The 17,872-nt window shown below is 37.6% G+C and overlaps 1 protein-coding gene across 2 annotated transcripts in view; it reads left to right on the top strand.

Moving 5' to 3' along the window:
* ETAA1 (ETAA1 activator of ATR kinase) overlaps positions 1–1,450 on the top strand; it is a 29,175-nt gene extending 27,725 nt beyond the window's left edge. Inside the window, exon 7 of one of the 2 annotated variants that reach the window (XM_081068657.1) lies at positions 195–1,450. In XM_081068657.1, the coding sequence (XP_080924783.1) occupies positions 195–220 (26 nt within the window). In that variant the 3' untranslated portion in view covers positions 221–1,450. The remainder of the gene's footprint in view (positions 1–194) is intronic. The other variant, XM_081068659.1, reaches the window with a different exon arrangement.
* Positions 1,451–17,872: the final 16,422 nt, after the last annotated feature.

Genomic DNA, 17,872 nt, shown 5'->3' with positions numbered 1-17,872 from the left:
TATGGAAGCCTCCACTTCCTCCCATTCTCTACCAAAAGTAAAACAGTTTGTGTATTCTGTCTCTCCTTAGCAGAACTTGTCATTTTTTCAAAATTCAGTTCAGTAGGGTGTCTCATAACCTCAGCTTTCTGATAGTTAAAGAAAAATGTTTTGTTTATTCATTTATTTTTTTATTTTTTTTTAATGTTTTTTAGATTATCCAGCTGTATCTCATTTTTAGGATCGGGGAAACTTTTTTGTGTGACTTCCTACATATATCATGAAGAGAAGTGGAATTCTTCATCAATAGCTTCTGTCTTTGGAATAGTGTACCCAAGTTAGTCGGCATACAAATTCATAACTATTGTATTTTCATTTAAAATTTTACCATCTGGTTTTATAAAGTAAACTCTGTCTCAGTTAGTGATTTGAAGCCTGAATTCACTCTTGCCTGAAATTAAGATGGTGACCCTCTCTTTTTTTGATTTGTATATGCCTGGTAAGTTTTGCTTATCCTTCTATTTTCCCTTGTGAATCACTTTGTTTCAGGTATGTCTTCCTTATACAGTATGGACTTAGGTTTCAATTTCTCTTAATGGATGAGTTAACTTATCTATAGTTATTATGATGATAAATATATTTGGTCTTAGTTGTCGTGTTTTGCTTTTGTTTTGTTTTGCTTTTTGTTTTTTACACATGTTAAAAAACGTCAAATTTAGCTTTCTCCTCTCCCATATGTATGTGCATGTTTACTCATTTCTTCTGATAATTGCGAAGTTATATTTTTGTTCTAATAAATACCTTTATAACAAGAACATCATACGCGTATAATGTTTTAAACCTCTAATTCCTCATTTCTTTAAACATACCTAAGTTGTTTAATAGCAATGATACATTAACTATATTTTTTTCTTCTCCATTCTTTCTCCTCTATCATTTTATTTTTGTTGATGACATTATCTTTCATGTTCTTAGCCTCTATATATATAATTATATCGCTACTAATGGTTTGTTAGCTTTTAATGATGTGCTTTGATCAACAGCTATTAAATATGAGGGAACTGGAAAACTTACAGCACTTCTTACTTTCTTTCTCCCTGCCCTATTCATTTTTTGTTGGTTGTATTATTTTTGCACTTCGGGCAATGTGACATTTATATTCTTTGGTAATTCTAATCCTACTTTGTTTTTTAAAACTTTTCGATGTTAATAGAAACAACGGTCAACATTGTCTTTTCTATGGCTTTTCTTATTCTAGTAGATTACTTAGGGAAAACCCATTCATTCTTACAGCTTTAGTATTAGACTGGTGCAAAAGTGTTTGCAGTTTTTGCAATTATTTTCAACCTTTTAAATCGTAATTACTTTTGCATCAACTTAATATTTCCTGAGTTCTTGTGCATTGCTTTGTTTTGAATCTTTTTTAATTTTTTATACTTTTGATTAATTAAATACTTCTATCTATATCCAGATTCAATTGCTGCTGAAATGTTTTCTTAAATGTAGGTGATTAATACAAATTAATAATAGTAATAAATTAATTAAGGTATATACCCAAAAAAAACTTCACACAAAATTATAAAAATACTATTCTCGAGTCTTTCCAGAACTCCAGTAAGACCAACTCTTCAAAGGTGTCACTGAAGACTACTAAAGGGTGTGGTATCTTCTGAAGTGAAGCCAGGTGGGGCTCAGGACTGAGCTGCGATACCATGGAGCCTGGGCCATCCTGTGGAGTGGCAGGACAGGTGGTTCAGCTGTTTCTTCAGCCGAGGAGAAAGGAGCCCCTCCAGCCTTCAGTCTGAAGCCAGACAACTTAGTTCCTCCCCATATGTTCCTGGTACGTTGTGAGCTGCTATCCCAGTGCTGGAACTCAGAGCCAGTGATTCCGTTGGTGGGGATCTTATGAAGACGCAGCCAGGTGGGGCTCAGGACTGAACTGCAATATCGTGAAGCCTGGGCGGTCCTATTGAGTGGCAGGACACAAGGTTCAGCAGTTTTTTCAGCTTAGGGATCTTATGAAGTCGAAGCCAGGTGGGGCTCACTACTGACCTGTAATATTGTATAGATTAGGCAGTCCTATGGTGTGGCACAACACAAGATTCAACTGTTTTTTCAACTTAGGTACAGGCCAGAGGAAATGGCTCTGTCTGTAAGTCAAGGTATCTGAGACCTAACATTCAGAGACCTAACATGAAGTCAAGGTGTCTAACATCCAGAGACCTAGCATTCCAGCCTTCTTTGTTATTAAAAGTGAGAGGGGATGAGTGATGTCATAGGAATGGCGGCAGCGGGGCACACTTTTTGAGTTCTCCTCTGGATCTTATCACAAATGGGACATCTGTAACCCATCAAAGGACTCTCTGCTCATCATGCAGAAGAGCTAAGAGACTCATGCAAGGATTACTTGAAGGTGGGCAAATTGGGCGAGCATGGGAAGAGGGAAGGGAGCAGAGTGGAGATGTGGCCCACATCTGTGGTGGTGGAAACACTGCCGACATCCGCAGCTGCAGAGACACAGGGGATCCCAGGACAGAACAGAGAACACAAAAGCCAGGAGGTGAGCTCTTTCCCTGCATCCCACAGCTGATCTCTCCTGCCGAGGGGGCAGCATATCCAGTATTTGAGGCAGTAACCTTAGCTGAGACCTCCAGCTGGGCCCTCGGTCGAACAAAGGTCACAAACTCTATAGCTGGGCCCCTCCCCCCACTCTCCCAATCCTATCCGCTGCCCTTCCAGAGACTTAAACTGGCCCCTGAACTGAGGAGTAGTGTCAGATTACAGAGGAGCCGTAGTGCTCAGGCTCTGGGAAGACCGACCTGTAACTCTGATCCAGGGAAGAGGCTGGGAAGAGTGTGATTTTTGCTGGGCTAGGAGAGAAGAGACTCCTCCACCCCCAGCCACCACGTTTTCTGGCCTGTGGGAAGACTGGGACAGCTGGGCTGGGAGAGACAAGACTCCTTCATCCCCAGCCCCCACCCTTCCTGGCCTGCCTAGGGCAGGGCAATTACAACTGCGGAGGCACTCCCAGGGATCAGCAGTAGGCGGCAGATGCAGCTCTGGGCTTTCAGCAGCTAAGAAATCTCCCGCCCGCCACAAACACACACACACACACACACACACACACACACACACGGAAGAAGTGCCCTAAGACTCAGGAGAACTGGGCACAGGGCTGGTGGTTCTACTCTCAGTGTGCATATGTGCAGGTAAGGGCAGAAACTACACTGACTTTGTAGAAACTACCATCCAGACCCCTCAGCCCCATGCATCTAAATCTGCAGTCCCATCGTCACTCTGGGTACCAGGTGAGCGGCTCTGCCTGCACAATACGCAGAGGACTCTTTGGTACAGCGGAGGACAACCTGGAGATTACTTGGTGGGCTTAAGCCAAGACTGGTGCTGCTTTTTGTTTTGTTTTGTTTTGTCTTTATATCTTTGATATCTTTGCCTGTGTTGAGTGTGGGTTGTCGGTTGTTTATCCATGTGAAGGTATTTGATTTTTTATTTGTTGTTGTGGTTGTGTTTGGTGATTTGCTTTGTCCTGAAATTGCCCTACCAGGGCCCAGCTTAAGAGGCACAACATTCAACACACCCAGAGGCCAACTCCAGACCAAACCAGAGTACTACCAGGTTTGACCTACAAGTGACACACTCAGAGGGAATTCTCTACAGGTACAAGAGCTCATAGAGGCCAAACCACATTTAAGTGGTCAACCGTCATGCAGCAGAACACCCTGCAGTGGGCAGAGCCAAGTCTCACAACTAGTCAGCCTAGGAGTTAACCCCACCTACTCACAAGCGAAAAGCAATTAAAGGTCTTCTTTAACAGGACAATATACACAACACAAGAGTCACTTTTGGAGCACACACAGAGGAGAAGAATGAAGTAGTGCAAGTCAAATATAAAGGACACATACTACTTAAGATAACACAGCAAGAACTAAGAACTCTAGGGGATCTACCTAATACATCGAAGCAAACACAGAGAGTCAGCCAGAATGCGGAACAAAGAAACATGTCCCAAATAAAAGAATAGAAGAAACCTCCAGAAATGGAACCAAATGAAACAGAGGTAACCAACCTATCAGAGACAGAGTTCAGAGCACTGATGATAAGACTGTTTAAGGAGATTAGAGACGACATAAAGAAGGATATAGAAATCATAATGAACAAGCAGTTATAACTAAAGAACACAATTACTGAAATGAAGAACTTGCTTGAAGGAATTAACAGCAGGTTAGATGAAGCAGAGGATCGAATCAGCGACTTAGAAGACAAGTTAGCAGAAATCACCCAAACAGAGTAACAGAAAGAAAAAAGAATGAAAAACAATGAAGATGGTTTACGAGACCTCTGGGATAACATCAAGCACAACAACATGCGCATCATAGGAATACCAGAAGGCGAAGAGAGGAAGCAAGGGATGGAGAACATATTTGAGGTAATAATGTCTGAAAACTTTCCTAACCTGATGAAGGAAACCAACATACAAGCCCAGGAAGTGCAGAGAGTTCCAACCAGGATAAACCCAAACAGGCCTACACCAAGACACATTATAGTTAAAATGGCAAAGGTTAAAGACAAAGAGAGAATCCTAAAAGCAGCACGAGAAAGACAGAGAGTTACATACAAGCGAACTCCCATAAGACTATCAAATTAATTTTCTACACAAACATAGAAGGCCAGGAGGGAGTGGCAGGAGATACTCAAAGTGATGGAAAACAAAGGCCTACAACCTAGATTGCGTTATCCAGGAGGGCTATCACTTAACATTGATGGAGAGATAAAGAGCTGCCCAGAAAAGAATAAGCTACATTTATTCTTTTTATAGGTACATTTAAAAAGAATAAATTTATACACTGGTACATTTATACACTGGAGTATTATGCAGCCATACAGAAGAAAGAAATCGTTCCATTTGCAACAACATGGATGGACCTAGAGAACATTATGTTAAGTGAAATAAGTCAGAGAAAGACAAATACCATATGATTTCACTTATATGTGGAATCTAAATAAAAGAGTAAGTGAATGAACTAATCAGAAACAGTTTTGGAGACATAGAGCGTTTCTAGATGAGAGGGGAGGTGGGGATAAGGGGGAAGGTGAGGGGATTAGAAAACAGTCAGTAACTACAAGATGGCTACGGTGTTTTGAAAATTAATTTGGGGAATCAATAATGTAAAGATTTTGTAGGGTGTCCGATGGACACTTGTCTCATTAGGGAGACCACCTCAGGGATGATGTAGATGCCTGATCACTGCATTGTACACCTGAAGCTGAAGCTGAATAATAATGAATGTCAACTACAAGTTTATATGTGTGTGTGTGTGTGTGTGTGTGTGTGTGTGTGTGTGTGTGTGTATGTATATACTTACAAGAAGCAGAGTACAGCATTAGGAATAGAGGCAGTGAAAATGTAATGGCTCTGTGCGATGTCAGAGGGATAGTGGATGGGGGGAGGGAGGTTCACACAGTGTGAGGGATATAAATGATAAACGTCTAAGTATTATTTTGTCTTGTGCACCTGAAACTAATAATAATAATAAAAAATACTATTCTTACACATCTTCAAGTGGTGCCTTAATTTATCCTAATAACCTCTAAATTCTTGATTAATTGCTTCTGCTCCATCAGTTGTGTGACCTTAGAATAATTAAGTTTAAAGAATTTAGGAACTTTTCCTACCTAAGCTAATATTTTCATAAGACTCCCAAGTTCTAGAACCTTCTTTATCAGATCAACATTCTCCCTTAAATTGAATTCTTCCCAGATTGGCATTCTTTCCTTAAAAACAATTTTATGAAGTATTGCTTTATTTTTTAAATCATAGTTTGGCTAAATATAAAATTCTTGGTATTGCCACCCCCTCCTTCCCCACCGCCCCCTTGCTTTTCTTGAGGATGTAGGATTTCTCTATAATCTCTAGCTTTGAATTTTTCTGTGGAAAAGTCTGAGACCAGCTTCATACCTCCTACCCACACCTCACACCTTAAAAGTAACTTTATCTTTTTGCCTTGTTACCCAAATACTTGTTCCTTTTTCACTGAAATCCTATAAATTTGCTAGGATACGTTTTATTGTTTATTATTTTGAATACATATTTCTTTGACTATGTGAATCTAAATCTTTCATTTCAGTGAAGTATATTTGGGCTATATTGTAAATTATTTGTTCTGCTTTCATTTTTTCTTCTCCTGGGACTCTATGCAAATCTTGAGTCAATTTGCCTCTATTCCATTTTACCTCTTTATTTCAATTTTTTTTTTACTTCTCTTATATCCGTCTTCTATGTATTTTATGGAGTTATCTGCATTTTTTCTCTGTTGCACTTCTTCCTATTTTCCTCTACTTTTGTGATAATTTTATTATTTTTCTCCTACTTTATAGTTGAATTTACATTTCATCTCTTCCTATTGACTCATGATCTCTTTTCTGAGCTCTTAAATACCTTTTTCATGCTCTTTCTTCAAAAAGGGTATTGCTTGGTTGAGCTTTTAGCATTTCTGGCGAAAAATTTATCTGCTTTAGCAGACCATTTTTCTGCTTGATAGTCTTTGTAAGATATTCTTATTTGTTTCCTCTTGTTTGTTTACTTCTTTTCCTCATAGTATATTTTTTGTGACCTTGGTGATCATTTCCTTTTTTTCATGGCTCATTTTAAAGCAGATGAGTTTCTCCAGAATCAGTTATTTTCAGGAGTTTTGTGTTTAGGAAAGTTCACAGCTGTATTTGAGTTAGCTGAGACTATCTTGAGGACCCAGAATTCTTTATGAGTATGCCTCATCTTCAGTTTTCCTCCAGTCAGTGAGGAGAGGCACAATAGAGATTTTTCACAATGCCAAAGCTCTGATCTCACTTTCTGTAAGGAAGACTTCTTGCACGTGCAGATTTGCTGATCTGCAGGATTCCTCGTTTGTGCCATCCTTTTGATTCTCAGAAGTAAACCAGGTCCAGAGGAGTTCCTGCCTCCAGCACATACATTTCCATTGTTACGCACAAGGCAATTGGATTTTTCATCTCAGAGAATGCCCTTTATTTTTAAGAAGTGTGTTTTGCTGATTCCTTCTGAGATCTGAAGTTACAATGTTCTTGCCCGGGTTCCTGTGCATACATCTCTGCTTAAACTCCACTCTTACGGGAACCCAACACTTATTTTATAGTTTATTTAACCTGTTTTGTAACAAAATCGTTTGTGTTATTATATCTCCTCCTCTGTGTTGCTTTGGGTGATTTCAAAAAAAAAAACCATGGGAGAAATACTGACTGTATATAGCATCACTTTCATTTTTGACGCCAGCTCATTTGAGACATTATATTCAACACTACAGCGGTTATCTCCATGGGCTTCTATTTCTATTTATAGATATGATTAAAGCGTATTTCAGGAAATACAATTTTCAAACACAACTCCGTTTGGGTTTCTGTTTGTTTGTTTTTGCCTGTTTAAGTAACTCTCAGTTATATCTCTGACTTCTCACTATTTAAGTCACAGTTGTTTCTGCTTAGTTTTCTTAACCAGTCAAATGATTAGATGTAAAACATGTAATAAATGAATTTAGGTACCATGGTAGCTATGTTTAATTGTAGCAAGTTATATTTCAACTATTACGGGAAATCCTCTCAGCAGTGTGCCAACTTAAAGACTATACTTTCATATATTTAACATCAATACTCCTGGAATTCTATTGCCCAACAGATTTTCATTCATGAGTTGAATGGACAATTAAAGCACTTGCTTTCTGGACCTGTTTGCAGGCTATAGTTTTATTTTGACAGCATTGTGACATGCTGTGCAGCAATGTTTGAACAATTATGTAAACAATGTATTGCGTTTTGTTCTAGTTTATAAAATTCAGTGGGAAAAAATAATGAAATTGCTAAACTATGATCTTAGAGGAAGTATATAAAGTCCCTTTTTAAAAATTAAGTTCTATAATTTGCAACCAGAAAAATCTGGCCTGATATGAGAAAAGAAAAGACAGTTTGACATGAAGTCAGGAGTAAGGTTAGGACGAAAAACGTATGATGTTAAATCCTGTTCATTTTCAGCCATGCGGTGGAAATTTGACTTTTAAGCTTTTTAGCATTACATGGGGGGGGACTACTGCGGGGGGTACACTCTGGGTTTCTTTATTATGTGGTGGTAGGGGAGAAGGTTCTGGGTTAGTACTGTTTTAGTCTACTAATAAGCATTATTATAAACCTTGTATAATTCTGCATTATTTCATCAATTAATCGGGAACACCAGTGACAACCAGAATTTCTATTCTGTCTTCAAATGTTTCAATTTTACCTTTCCTCAGTTTCTTTTAAGAGTCATGTACTTTTCATCTGTTAGTCTGATCCCATTTATGCTGGACATGGAGAATGATTTAAGAATTACCTTTGAGTGCCAAAATGTTGAGCAAAGCTTACTTCTATCTTGATCTCTTTCAGTGCCCAGATGCAAATTTTATGTTACAAGATGCTGATTAGGTCTGATTTAGATCCCAGATAAAACTTTACAAAAAAATGTACAGGATATGCACTGCATTTGAGAATCATTGTCCTAAACTTTAGCCTCTGACTTGAATTAGTTAACATTTTCAAAAGCACCTCTGCTAGCACAGAAACATCTTATTCTTAAGAGATAAATGAGCTCACTACTTATTTCTTCAAATTAGAGGCTAGGAATTAGCGTCACAAAAGAACTAAAGCTAACGCCATTAAATAAGCAATTGAAAATAGATGGTTTTTCTAACCAGGCAGTAAAGAATCTCTTTTTCTTGTGACATTTTAAGCCACAGAAGCCATGTCTTTGAAAAACTCTTTTTTGTGTCAGAAGGGCCCTTTTTACTTTATCTTTTTCAGGATTGTGGATTGCGGTTGGTGGGGAGTGGGGGTGGGGGAGGGAGGTGAAGGAAGGGTAGTGAGGAAACTTTGGAAGCAGAACTGGTATGGAATTTTAAAACCTCATGAACGATGTAAAAGAGGGGAAGAGATGTAAGGACTTCAAGTGAAATAGACACTTCCTCTCCTGACAGATCTTAGAAAGCTGGATTGAAAGCAATCTTCCAATTATAAATTTTAATTTTGTCTATGGAAAATAAGTTGTAGCCATTTTCAGTTGATTGTGATAATTCTTGGCCAATTTTTTTATTAGTTATATTTAGTGATTTAATTTTTCTTTTAGAAGACATGATAAGTACACATTTTGGAAAAGTAATTATGCACATTTTTATTCCCGACAGAATATGAAATAAAAAGTATATATGTGAATAAAACTAGATTTACTAATGGGATGATGGGTATTTAATCAGTGTTTCAATTCTTTCAATTAAGAGAACTGTATCAAAAATAGCAAATGTTCGGTGGAATTCTGAGATAATGAATGAAAAACCATAATTCAAAATAGGTTCCTCTTAATTTTATGACAGAGGCAGGAAGTATTCTAAGCCATTGACTGACTGTCCAAGGGAATCACCTGGACAGCATTTAAATGAGTACCAGTGTCCATCTGGGGCTATCACCTGAGCACTGCTATTTTTTAAAAGCAAATCTCAAAGGATTTCAATCAGCATCCAGTGTTCAGAACCACTGAACTAGGTTATCGTCAAGTAGACTCACCTCAAATATTTACTAAGCCCAATATTGCTAAAAATTGAGATAGGAATTATGAAATACAATGTCTTATACAATGCATTTAAGGATCTTACATTACACAGGACAGGATTGTTTAAAATAAAACAAATCAAAAACTTTAATAAATGGCAATATTAAGAGTCAAGTATAGTAAAGAACTTGTTCTACAGGTGTTCTGAGAAGGAATAAATTGTGGAGAAGTGTGGTTAAAGAAAGCTGCTAAGAGCAGCTGGGACTCAGTGTGGGATTCCGTGTGGTGGTCCTGGTAGCTAGCCTTCTAGGTGACTCCCGGTAATCCCCACTGCTGGTATTCACATTCTATCACATTCTAGTGGCTTTCATTCTGTTCTCTCTCTCTTTAATACCCCTGGAGAAAGCCAGTTGTGAAGATGCTCAGGCAGCTTAGGGAGAGGCCCATATGGGGAGGAATGGAGGCCTTCGCTAAGAGACAAAAATCATGCGAGTGAGCTTTTAAGTGGATTCTTTAATGCCAGTCAAGTCTTGAGGCGACTGCAGCATCAGTTGACAGCTTGTATCCCCTTGTGAGGATATCCCCTTGTGAAAGACCTTGAGCCAGAACAATTCAGGCCAAGCACAGAAGACAAGGCATGGGAAGAACATAATGAGCAAAAGAATGGAGAGGGACTGAAATGTTATGTTGTGGTATTTGGCTGGACACAAGAGTATGTTGTCTAAGATGCGTGTGTGTTTGTGTGTGTGTGTGTGTGTGTGTGTGTGTATGTGTGTTGGGGGAAACAGATGATTAAGGATATTGAAAGATTTACTAAGTACTTAATGTGAGAGGGAATAAGGAGCCATTGGGTGTTTTTTTTTTTATTTCTCGTCTCAAAATTTTGAAAATTTATTTTTTAAAAAATATACTAATTCAAATGTAGAGGGGAAGATATTTTGTTATTTATAAATTAGCAAGAAGAAAATGAGATCGTTGTTCTGGAAAAAGATGAGTATCACTCCTGTAAAAAAATGTTTAAATGAACAAAGGGTTTGAGAAGAGTAGAAAATTTGGTATGTGAGTTGAAATTCACCAATCATTAGTAAACAACAAATTTATGTACCATAGACCAATAGCCTGGTCTTTAATGCAAAGACATCTAAGTATGTGTTGAAGAGACAACAAAATCCCTTTATTTACTAAGATTTGATTTCTAAATTGGACCCAATTGACATCAAATATATTTAGCAAAACTTATATTAACAAACATTGAGTACCTTATACATTTTTCACACAGTCACTTATTTCCTACAAAGCATATAAATACTAAATTGAAAATCCAAGGGCATCAGTTTTTAATTTTTTCATGATGTTGTAATAAGAGCAGGAAAGAATTTTATGAATGAAAATTCACCTAGTTTAAGTACAAGCTCACAACCTTCTTTTAGCTGTTGGAATGTTTTCCTAAAGAATTTTGCCTTAGGCAAGTCTCTGCTTTTAGAATAAATCAGATCAAGTTCAATTTTATCAGTGTTTTACTTTTGGCTTACTGTTTATTTTGCAAGTAAAACTTAAAATCAACAGTTGGGTTTAGGGTGAACATTAAGGAAATTGTGCCCACACTGCAGGTCTGCAATAAACCTCCTTTGGGGAGATATTTGCTATTTTCCATATTTCTTCAGAACAGCAGATATAGTATCTTGTTTCCTAAATTAAAACATTTTTTTCCATTAAAAAAAGCACATTTATGATATAAATTTCTGAAAACCAGAAAAATAAAAGGAATTGTTTTTAACTGTATATTGTAATGTCACCAAACAGAACAGATGACTATTACGTTTTTCTTTCTTTTCTTCTGACACTTTTTTCTTCGTATAAATATATTTGGATGGTGTTATAAAATTATGATTGTTTAGTATCCACAATTTTAATCCTGTTTCTTCCTCCACTTGGGATTCATCATTTCATTCATTCAACAAATATTCATCAAGCAATATAACATATGCTCTCATTTTATTTTAATTTTATACATGTAATTTTTAATGCCTGCATAAAATCCCATAAAGTACATTCATCATCATTCTTTTAACCAATTTTCTATTATTGGATAGTTTTCTATTACTTTTTGATCTGTGAAGTTTTTTCCTTTTAATTCTTAGTTTCTTTTAATTCGAAAAGTAATACATACACATCATAAATCCAAATAGTAGAATGGGGTTATATGAAAAATTTCCCCCATCCCAGAGTTCCAAATTCCTAGTCTTCCCATTATTATATTTCACGTCTCCTTCTTTTGAAACTGTATCTACAAATTTCCTTTCTTCCTATAGGAATAGAAGCATGCAATATACAATGTTTTCAATGCTCTATGCAGCCCATCCTCGAATATAGTTTTGTTATAATGATAAAGTGGAAAAAAAAATTGCTTCCCAGCTGGGACCACTAACCATGTGGAGATCGCACGTTCTTCCCAAGTCTGCGTGAGTTTTGTTCGAAGACTTTGGTCTCCTCCAGCATTCCAAAGATGTGCACGTAAGGTGAACTTGTGTGTCTACATTGTTCCACTCTGAGTAAGTATGAGTGTGAGTGGGCCTGTGATTGGAGGGGTGTCCTGTCCAGGGCTGTTTCACGCCTTTCTCCCTGAGCTGCCGGGATAGGCTCTGGCTGCTATCCTGAACTGGAATAAACGGGTTGGAAAATAATTATCTTACTTGTTTCTAATCATCTTAAATGTATTAATATGTATAGTTCACATTTATTTCAATATTTAATATTAGAAGTGTTTTGTGTCTTTATTTAAATGTTTGGTAGTGCTTTTGTGACCAGAAATATGTGTAGGAACTTAACTCTTGTTTGTATCATTTAGTCTATGGTAAAATTGGTTTTATTATACATTATATATTGTTTTACTTAATGTCACAGTTTCCAAGAACCTACTGATGATGATAAGTGAGGACTTACTGTACTTTGCTTTTCATTTTTATTTTTACAATATGGAATTAGTTCCTTACCTGTGGATGCCTCTTGGTAATCTACTATATGTGTGTTCTACCATGTACTACATCAGTTCTCTATTGACATTTACCTAGGTTATTTATGATTATTTGCTAGTTCTCTAGCTTATTGCATTGGCTAGTTAGTACAGTTTGAATAATACTAAATAGGATTTATCTAGTTATCCAACATTAAGCAAGATCCTGACTTTTGGCTTTAGATAGAAAATAATGTTAAGGAAGTATCCATTTATTTTATGTTAATGAGATAAAAATCAAGAATGGATATTGTATTTTTAGTATCTATGGACATAAATTCATTTTCTCCTCTATTAATTGGTGGAAATATATTAACAAGTTTCTTTGAATCAAGTCATTTCTGTAGTCCTAGGATGAATGTAGATAATGCAGAGTTCTAATCGTACTGTGTATACCATTTGTATCCTTTATTGTATCATCTTAAACAACATAAAATCCTTTATCATTTTATTTTATATCCGACAAAAAATATTATTTTATTGACTACATATTTTCCATCTTACAGATGTGTTATTTGTTTCTTAATCATTCTATTGTTGGGTATCTATTTCCATTTCAGGCTATTTTGAACAATGGGGAACAGATAAAACAATTTTTTGATGGATGCAGTATAACTCAAATGTATGCCTCAATATTCTAGCCTTAAGGGTTTTAATACGTAAGTTCTAATAATTTGAGTCTCCACCTCACTATGGTGTAAAATCTAATGTGTATCTTTGATGATCCTCTGGGACTTTTCCTGTAATTACATCTAGTTCAGACTTTTGTCTTCTGCTGAAATTTGATTTCATTTATCTCTGACCTCTGGTGGAAGCTTCCTTTTCTTTCTTTGACTCAACAGAGATCAGACCTCCTTTGAAATTCTCCAAAAAACAATACAAACAAGGCATTTATGACAGATAGTTATGTCTAATAGACTTATATTGTTGATTTGGTGACTAGTTACACTGAGTTATAGCACAACAGATAAGATTAATATTAGACATTCATGTTCTTAAAAGTCCTTTGGTTATTTGTGTTATCGAGAATTTCTTGTTTTGTGAGTTTTCCTTGAACACTATCTTCCTCTCCCTTTCATCTCTGGACCTCCCTCACTCATGGCTGTCCCTGAAAATTAAAAATTCTTCCCATTTTATTACGCAGAGCAATTCAATGCTCCTTTATTTATTCTTATCGCACAACTGGCCATGTCCTAAGGCCTGTCTTTCCACAACTGAAATGATCCTTCAGATTTTTCTGTTTCTAATCAAAAGACACTTCTCTCCTAAGAAGAATCACCCTGGTAGATTTTAACCTACTGCCCCCACCGCCATCCCAACCCTCTCCAGGCGTGCTGATCACTGTGTAGTCCTAAGTCTTTAACAAGATGAGTCAGATAATGCAGCACTAGTACTTGTGTGGCCTTCCCTCCTGTATTTTTTAAGCCTTCTGATAATGTGGTAATTACCTGCCTTTTCTGTTGATGGAATAATTAGATTGTTGGGATCCTAACATGATCTACCTGTCAGCAGCATTGATTCATCATCACTGAATGCCAAGGTTCTCTCTGATTTGAAAAACAGGAGGATTAATTGATCAGCATCTTTCACCTCCTCCCTCTCCCCTGTTTTTGATTCACTCTGTATTCTTGACTTATGTTTCTGCTGCACTTTTTATTCTCTCAGAGAGACATCATGGTATAGGGGGTGGAAGAGTGGAGGGTCGGACACAGTGTAAAGAATATGTTCATCCTCTCCTTTAGGCACTAATCTAACCTCTCTTTTGTTTAGAAATCTCCTGAACAGTGTGGAATGGGTTAGGATTTCTTTCCCGGCTTTCGTTTTATAAACCTCCCAGCCAAGCATGCCTCTGTGGCTTCCGCTGGCCTCCCAGGACTGTCTCTGGTTAGATTATGTTTGCCCTCTTTATATACATGGGATGGGACTTATATTTAGAGTGTTAGATATAGGAACGTGGTCCCTGTGTCATGTGTGTTCAATTATAAATTGATCACAGCACAGTGAATGCCCTCTATCTACAAACAGTTCAGTGTTCAGAATCTGACTGGTGATTTGTCTCTGAGCTCATGAATAGTGCAGCGAAGACTTCATCATCATCATCATCATCATCATCATCATCATTCTCCTCATCTCTCACCACTCTCCTCTCTTGCCTTTCCAGAGTGCACCCTTCCTACTCTCTCTCTCTTGCCTAGAGCCAGTGGACAAGAAATGCTGCATTGAGCTCTGAGAGAGGTCAAGGGCAGAAAGGGTGTCAAGACTGGCCAAGTGGTGAGAATTGAAGTCACAGAAGCAGATGATATCAGGAGTGAGTGTGAAGAAAAGAGGGTTACGAGTCAAGGATATGTGCATTGGTGAATGGGGAGGGGGGACAGTCTTAGAAGTATCAAAAGACGAACAATCCAATTAAGTAGGAGTAAGATTATATTTAATAATATGCTCTGATTCATGCCAACAGTGTGCTTCCAACACTAATTAGCAATGGGGAAAAACCATGAGTACCCAGGACACTCATCTCTGAAATCATTCATTTGATATAAATGCAACTAATATATAGCTAACGCTCTTATTTATATTAATCAGAGACAGAGATGTATGAAATTCAGACAAAATTCTCAAACTTCATTTTCATTTATAATTCTAGTCCACCTGTGCTATGATTTTTTCTGGCATACATAGAAAAATTAATTGTCAGTACTTCTCTTTTCTTCCATGTCTTGGGTGAAGATAAAAGTTGCAGTGACCTGATCACCATTTGAGTCAACTTGTGGACAAAACAGAAGCTAGGAATAAGGATCTTGACAATTCACATGTAGAGTGATATGTTCCTGAGGTACGATTATGCAATATCTAGTGGAGGTGGCTCTCGGTTCAGAGTTCGTGCATTTCAATTCTGGTTCCACCCCTTACATACAAGTCCTTAGAACGGAGGAAACTGACCTCACTGAGCCTTACTTTCCTCATCTCTAAGACAAGTATGACAATTGGACCTACCTGACAGAGACGTTGTGAAGAATAAATGCTATAATACATCGGAAGCACATACTTGATACACAGTAAGCAGTACTGATAAATATAAGCCATGACTGTGACACAGATGGTGATTAAATAAAGGCTAGCTACCACAATATTCTCAGATGCTCAAGCTAAGGACCTGATACACACGTTAACCTACACTACCTCATCACCTCATCAAATTCTTCACCATGTCCTGTCTTTTGACTCTCAGTATAAGTCACAAATCCATGCTTTTCTCCCCATCCCCACTGTCACCACTGGTGCCCAAACCACCATCACGTCTCTCCTGGCCGACTGCATCTGCCTCTTCGTGGGTCTTTTGCTTCCACCCTTGTCTTCTCCAGTCAATTCCCCAAATTGTAGCCAGAGTGGACTTAGAAAACGACCAATCCTATCAAGTGTGGGCACTTATAAACTATGTATTATTTCTCTCCATTCTTAGAATAAATCCAAACTTGGTCCGATGGCCCACGATGCCTGACTTTTCTTAGCTTCACCCTGTGATCACGTTTGTGTTCCCTTGTCTACTCAAGCCCTTTCTCCAGGCACTTGTTCTTCTCTTAGCCCGCACTGTTTTTTTCTCTCTTTCTCTGAATGGTTGACTCTTTATTATTGTTCAGGCCTCAGTTCAAATGTTGCCTTGCGGAGAAGCCTTCTCCACCTGTCCTCTGCAAGGTGGCTGTTATCTCATCACCTGGCTTATTTTCTCCATGGCATTCATCACCACCTGGAATTATAATCTGCATGTTTTGTTTTCTATGGAGTCTCTGTACCTCCCACTAGAATGTCAGCCTCATAGGACCGAGATGACTCCTTTCTTTGTTGTATCTCCAGAGCTTGGCACTTGGTAGATTATCAATAAGTATTTGTTAAAATGCTGAATAAATAAATGAGCTGCGTTCTAGGGGCAAAGTACATGTGTACATACTGTACCCCTTAGAATGTGAGCGTGTGTGTACATAAGAGCATGTGTGTGTTTGTAGGATTGTGAAGGCACACTAATGCATCTGCTATGCATACGAGTGTGTGAGTGTGTGCCTGTGAATAAGCATATGAGAGAGGGTATGTTACTGTCTGTGTATGTCTGTGACAAGGTATCAGTGTGAGAGTCTGAACATGTGTGTATTTGTGTATCTGAAGAACATCAGACAAACCTGATTTCTCTGATTTAATTTGAATCACATGCTTCGATTAAATACATAACAATTACCATGTTTCCCTGAAGATAAGACCTAACCAATCAGCTCTAATGCATCTTTTGGAGCAAAAATTAATGTAAGACCCGGTCTTATTTTACTATAATATAAGACCCGGTCTTAAATAACATAAGACCGGGTCTTACATTAATTTTTGCTCCAAAAGATGCATTAAAGCTGATTGTCCGGCTAGGACTTATTTTCAGGGAAACGCGGTAACTTTAATCAAGTACTTTAATTAAAATAATCCCATGATGACAAACTTTGTTATAACAAAGGAATATTTTATAGTCCTCTGTCTTAAGAGATTGACCTCATGAAGCTAATCACAAATATGGGATATGGTGAGTAAGAACTTGTAGTATTTTTGTTAAATCCCCTGGGAACTCTTTCTCTATTACCTCTTTAAGGAGACAACCCAGGGATCTGCAGGGATTTCCTGGATAAATGCATACCTTTCCTGCCTAACACCCATGCCATTCCTGTTGCCTGACAGGTTCTTGTCCCACCTGTTTACTTGACTGAGGTTAAGTCTTCTCTCAGGTCTTAATTTAAATTTTGGATCTCAGGGACTCTTTCTCCAGTCACTCCCTTAACCCCACACTAGGAGAGATTTCCAATTACTTGTTCTCAGAGAAACTGGTACTTCTTGGTTGCATGCACACAATTAGTTACTCTTGTGATGTTTAGGAATTCTTGTGATGTCTCCTCTTCTAAGTTCCAGGAGGGCAGAGACTTCCCCTTTCGTGTTTATAGCCACATTCCACCATCTAACATAACATCTAGCATAAGTAAACACTCAATAAATGCCCATGGAGTAAGTAAAAAGGAAAGCTATTTCTTTTTCAAATATATTTTAAAATATATTAAAAAATGTTTACCACATATGCACATCTAAGAAATGATGACCTTTTCAAAAGGCAACCCTTGCTCGGTGTGTGACACACGTAGATGCTCCATAAACATGTCAATCAGTTGAACCTTGAACTCATACTGTGAGTTCTGAACAATGACATTCTGAAGTCAGATCACCTGATTGTAATCCAAGTTCTGTCACTTATTAGCTAT

This window comes from Rhinolophus hipposideros (assembly GCF_964194185.1).
Source record: "Rhinolophus hipposideros genome assembly, chromosome: 12".
In the NCBI taxonomy this organism is placed as follows: Eukaryota; Metazoa; Chordata; class Mammalia; order Chiroptera; family Rhinolophidae; genus Rhinolophus; species Rhinolophus hipposideros.
The sequence above is the reverse complement of the archived record's forward strand: the minus strand, read 5'-3'. Positions and strand labels throughout refer to the sequence as shown.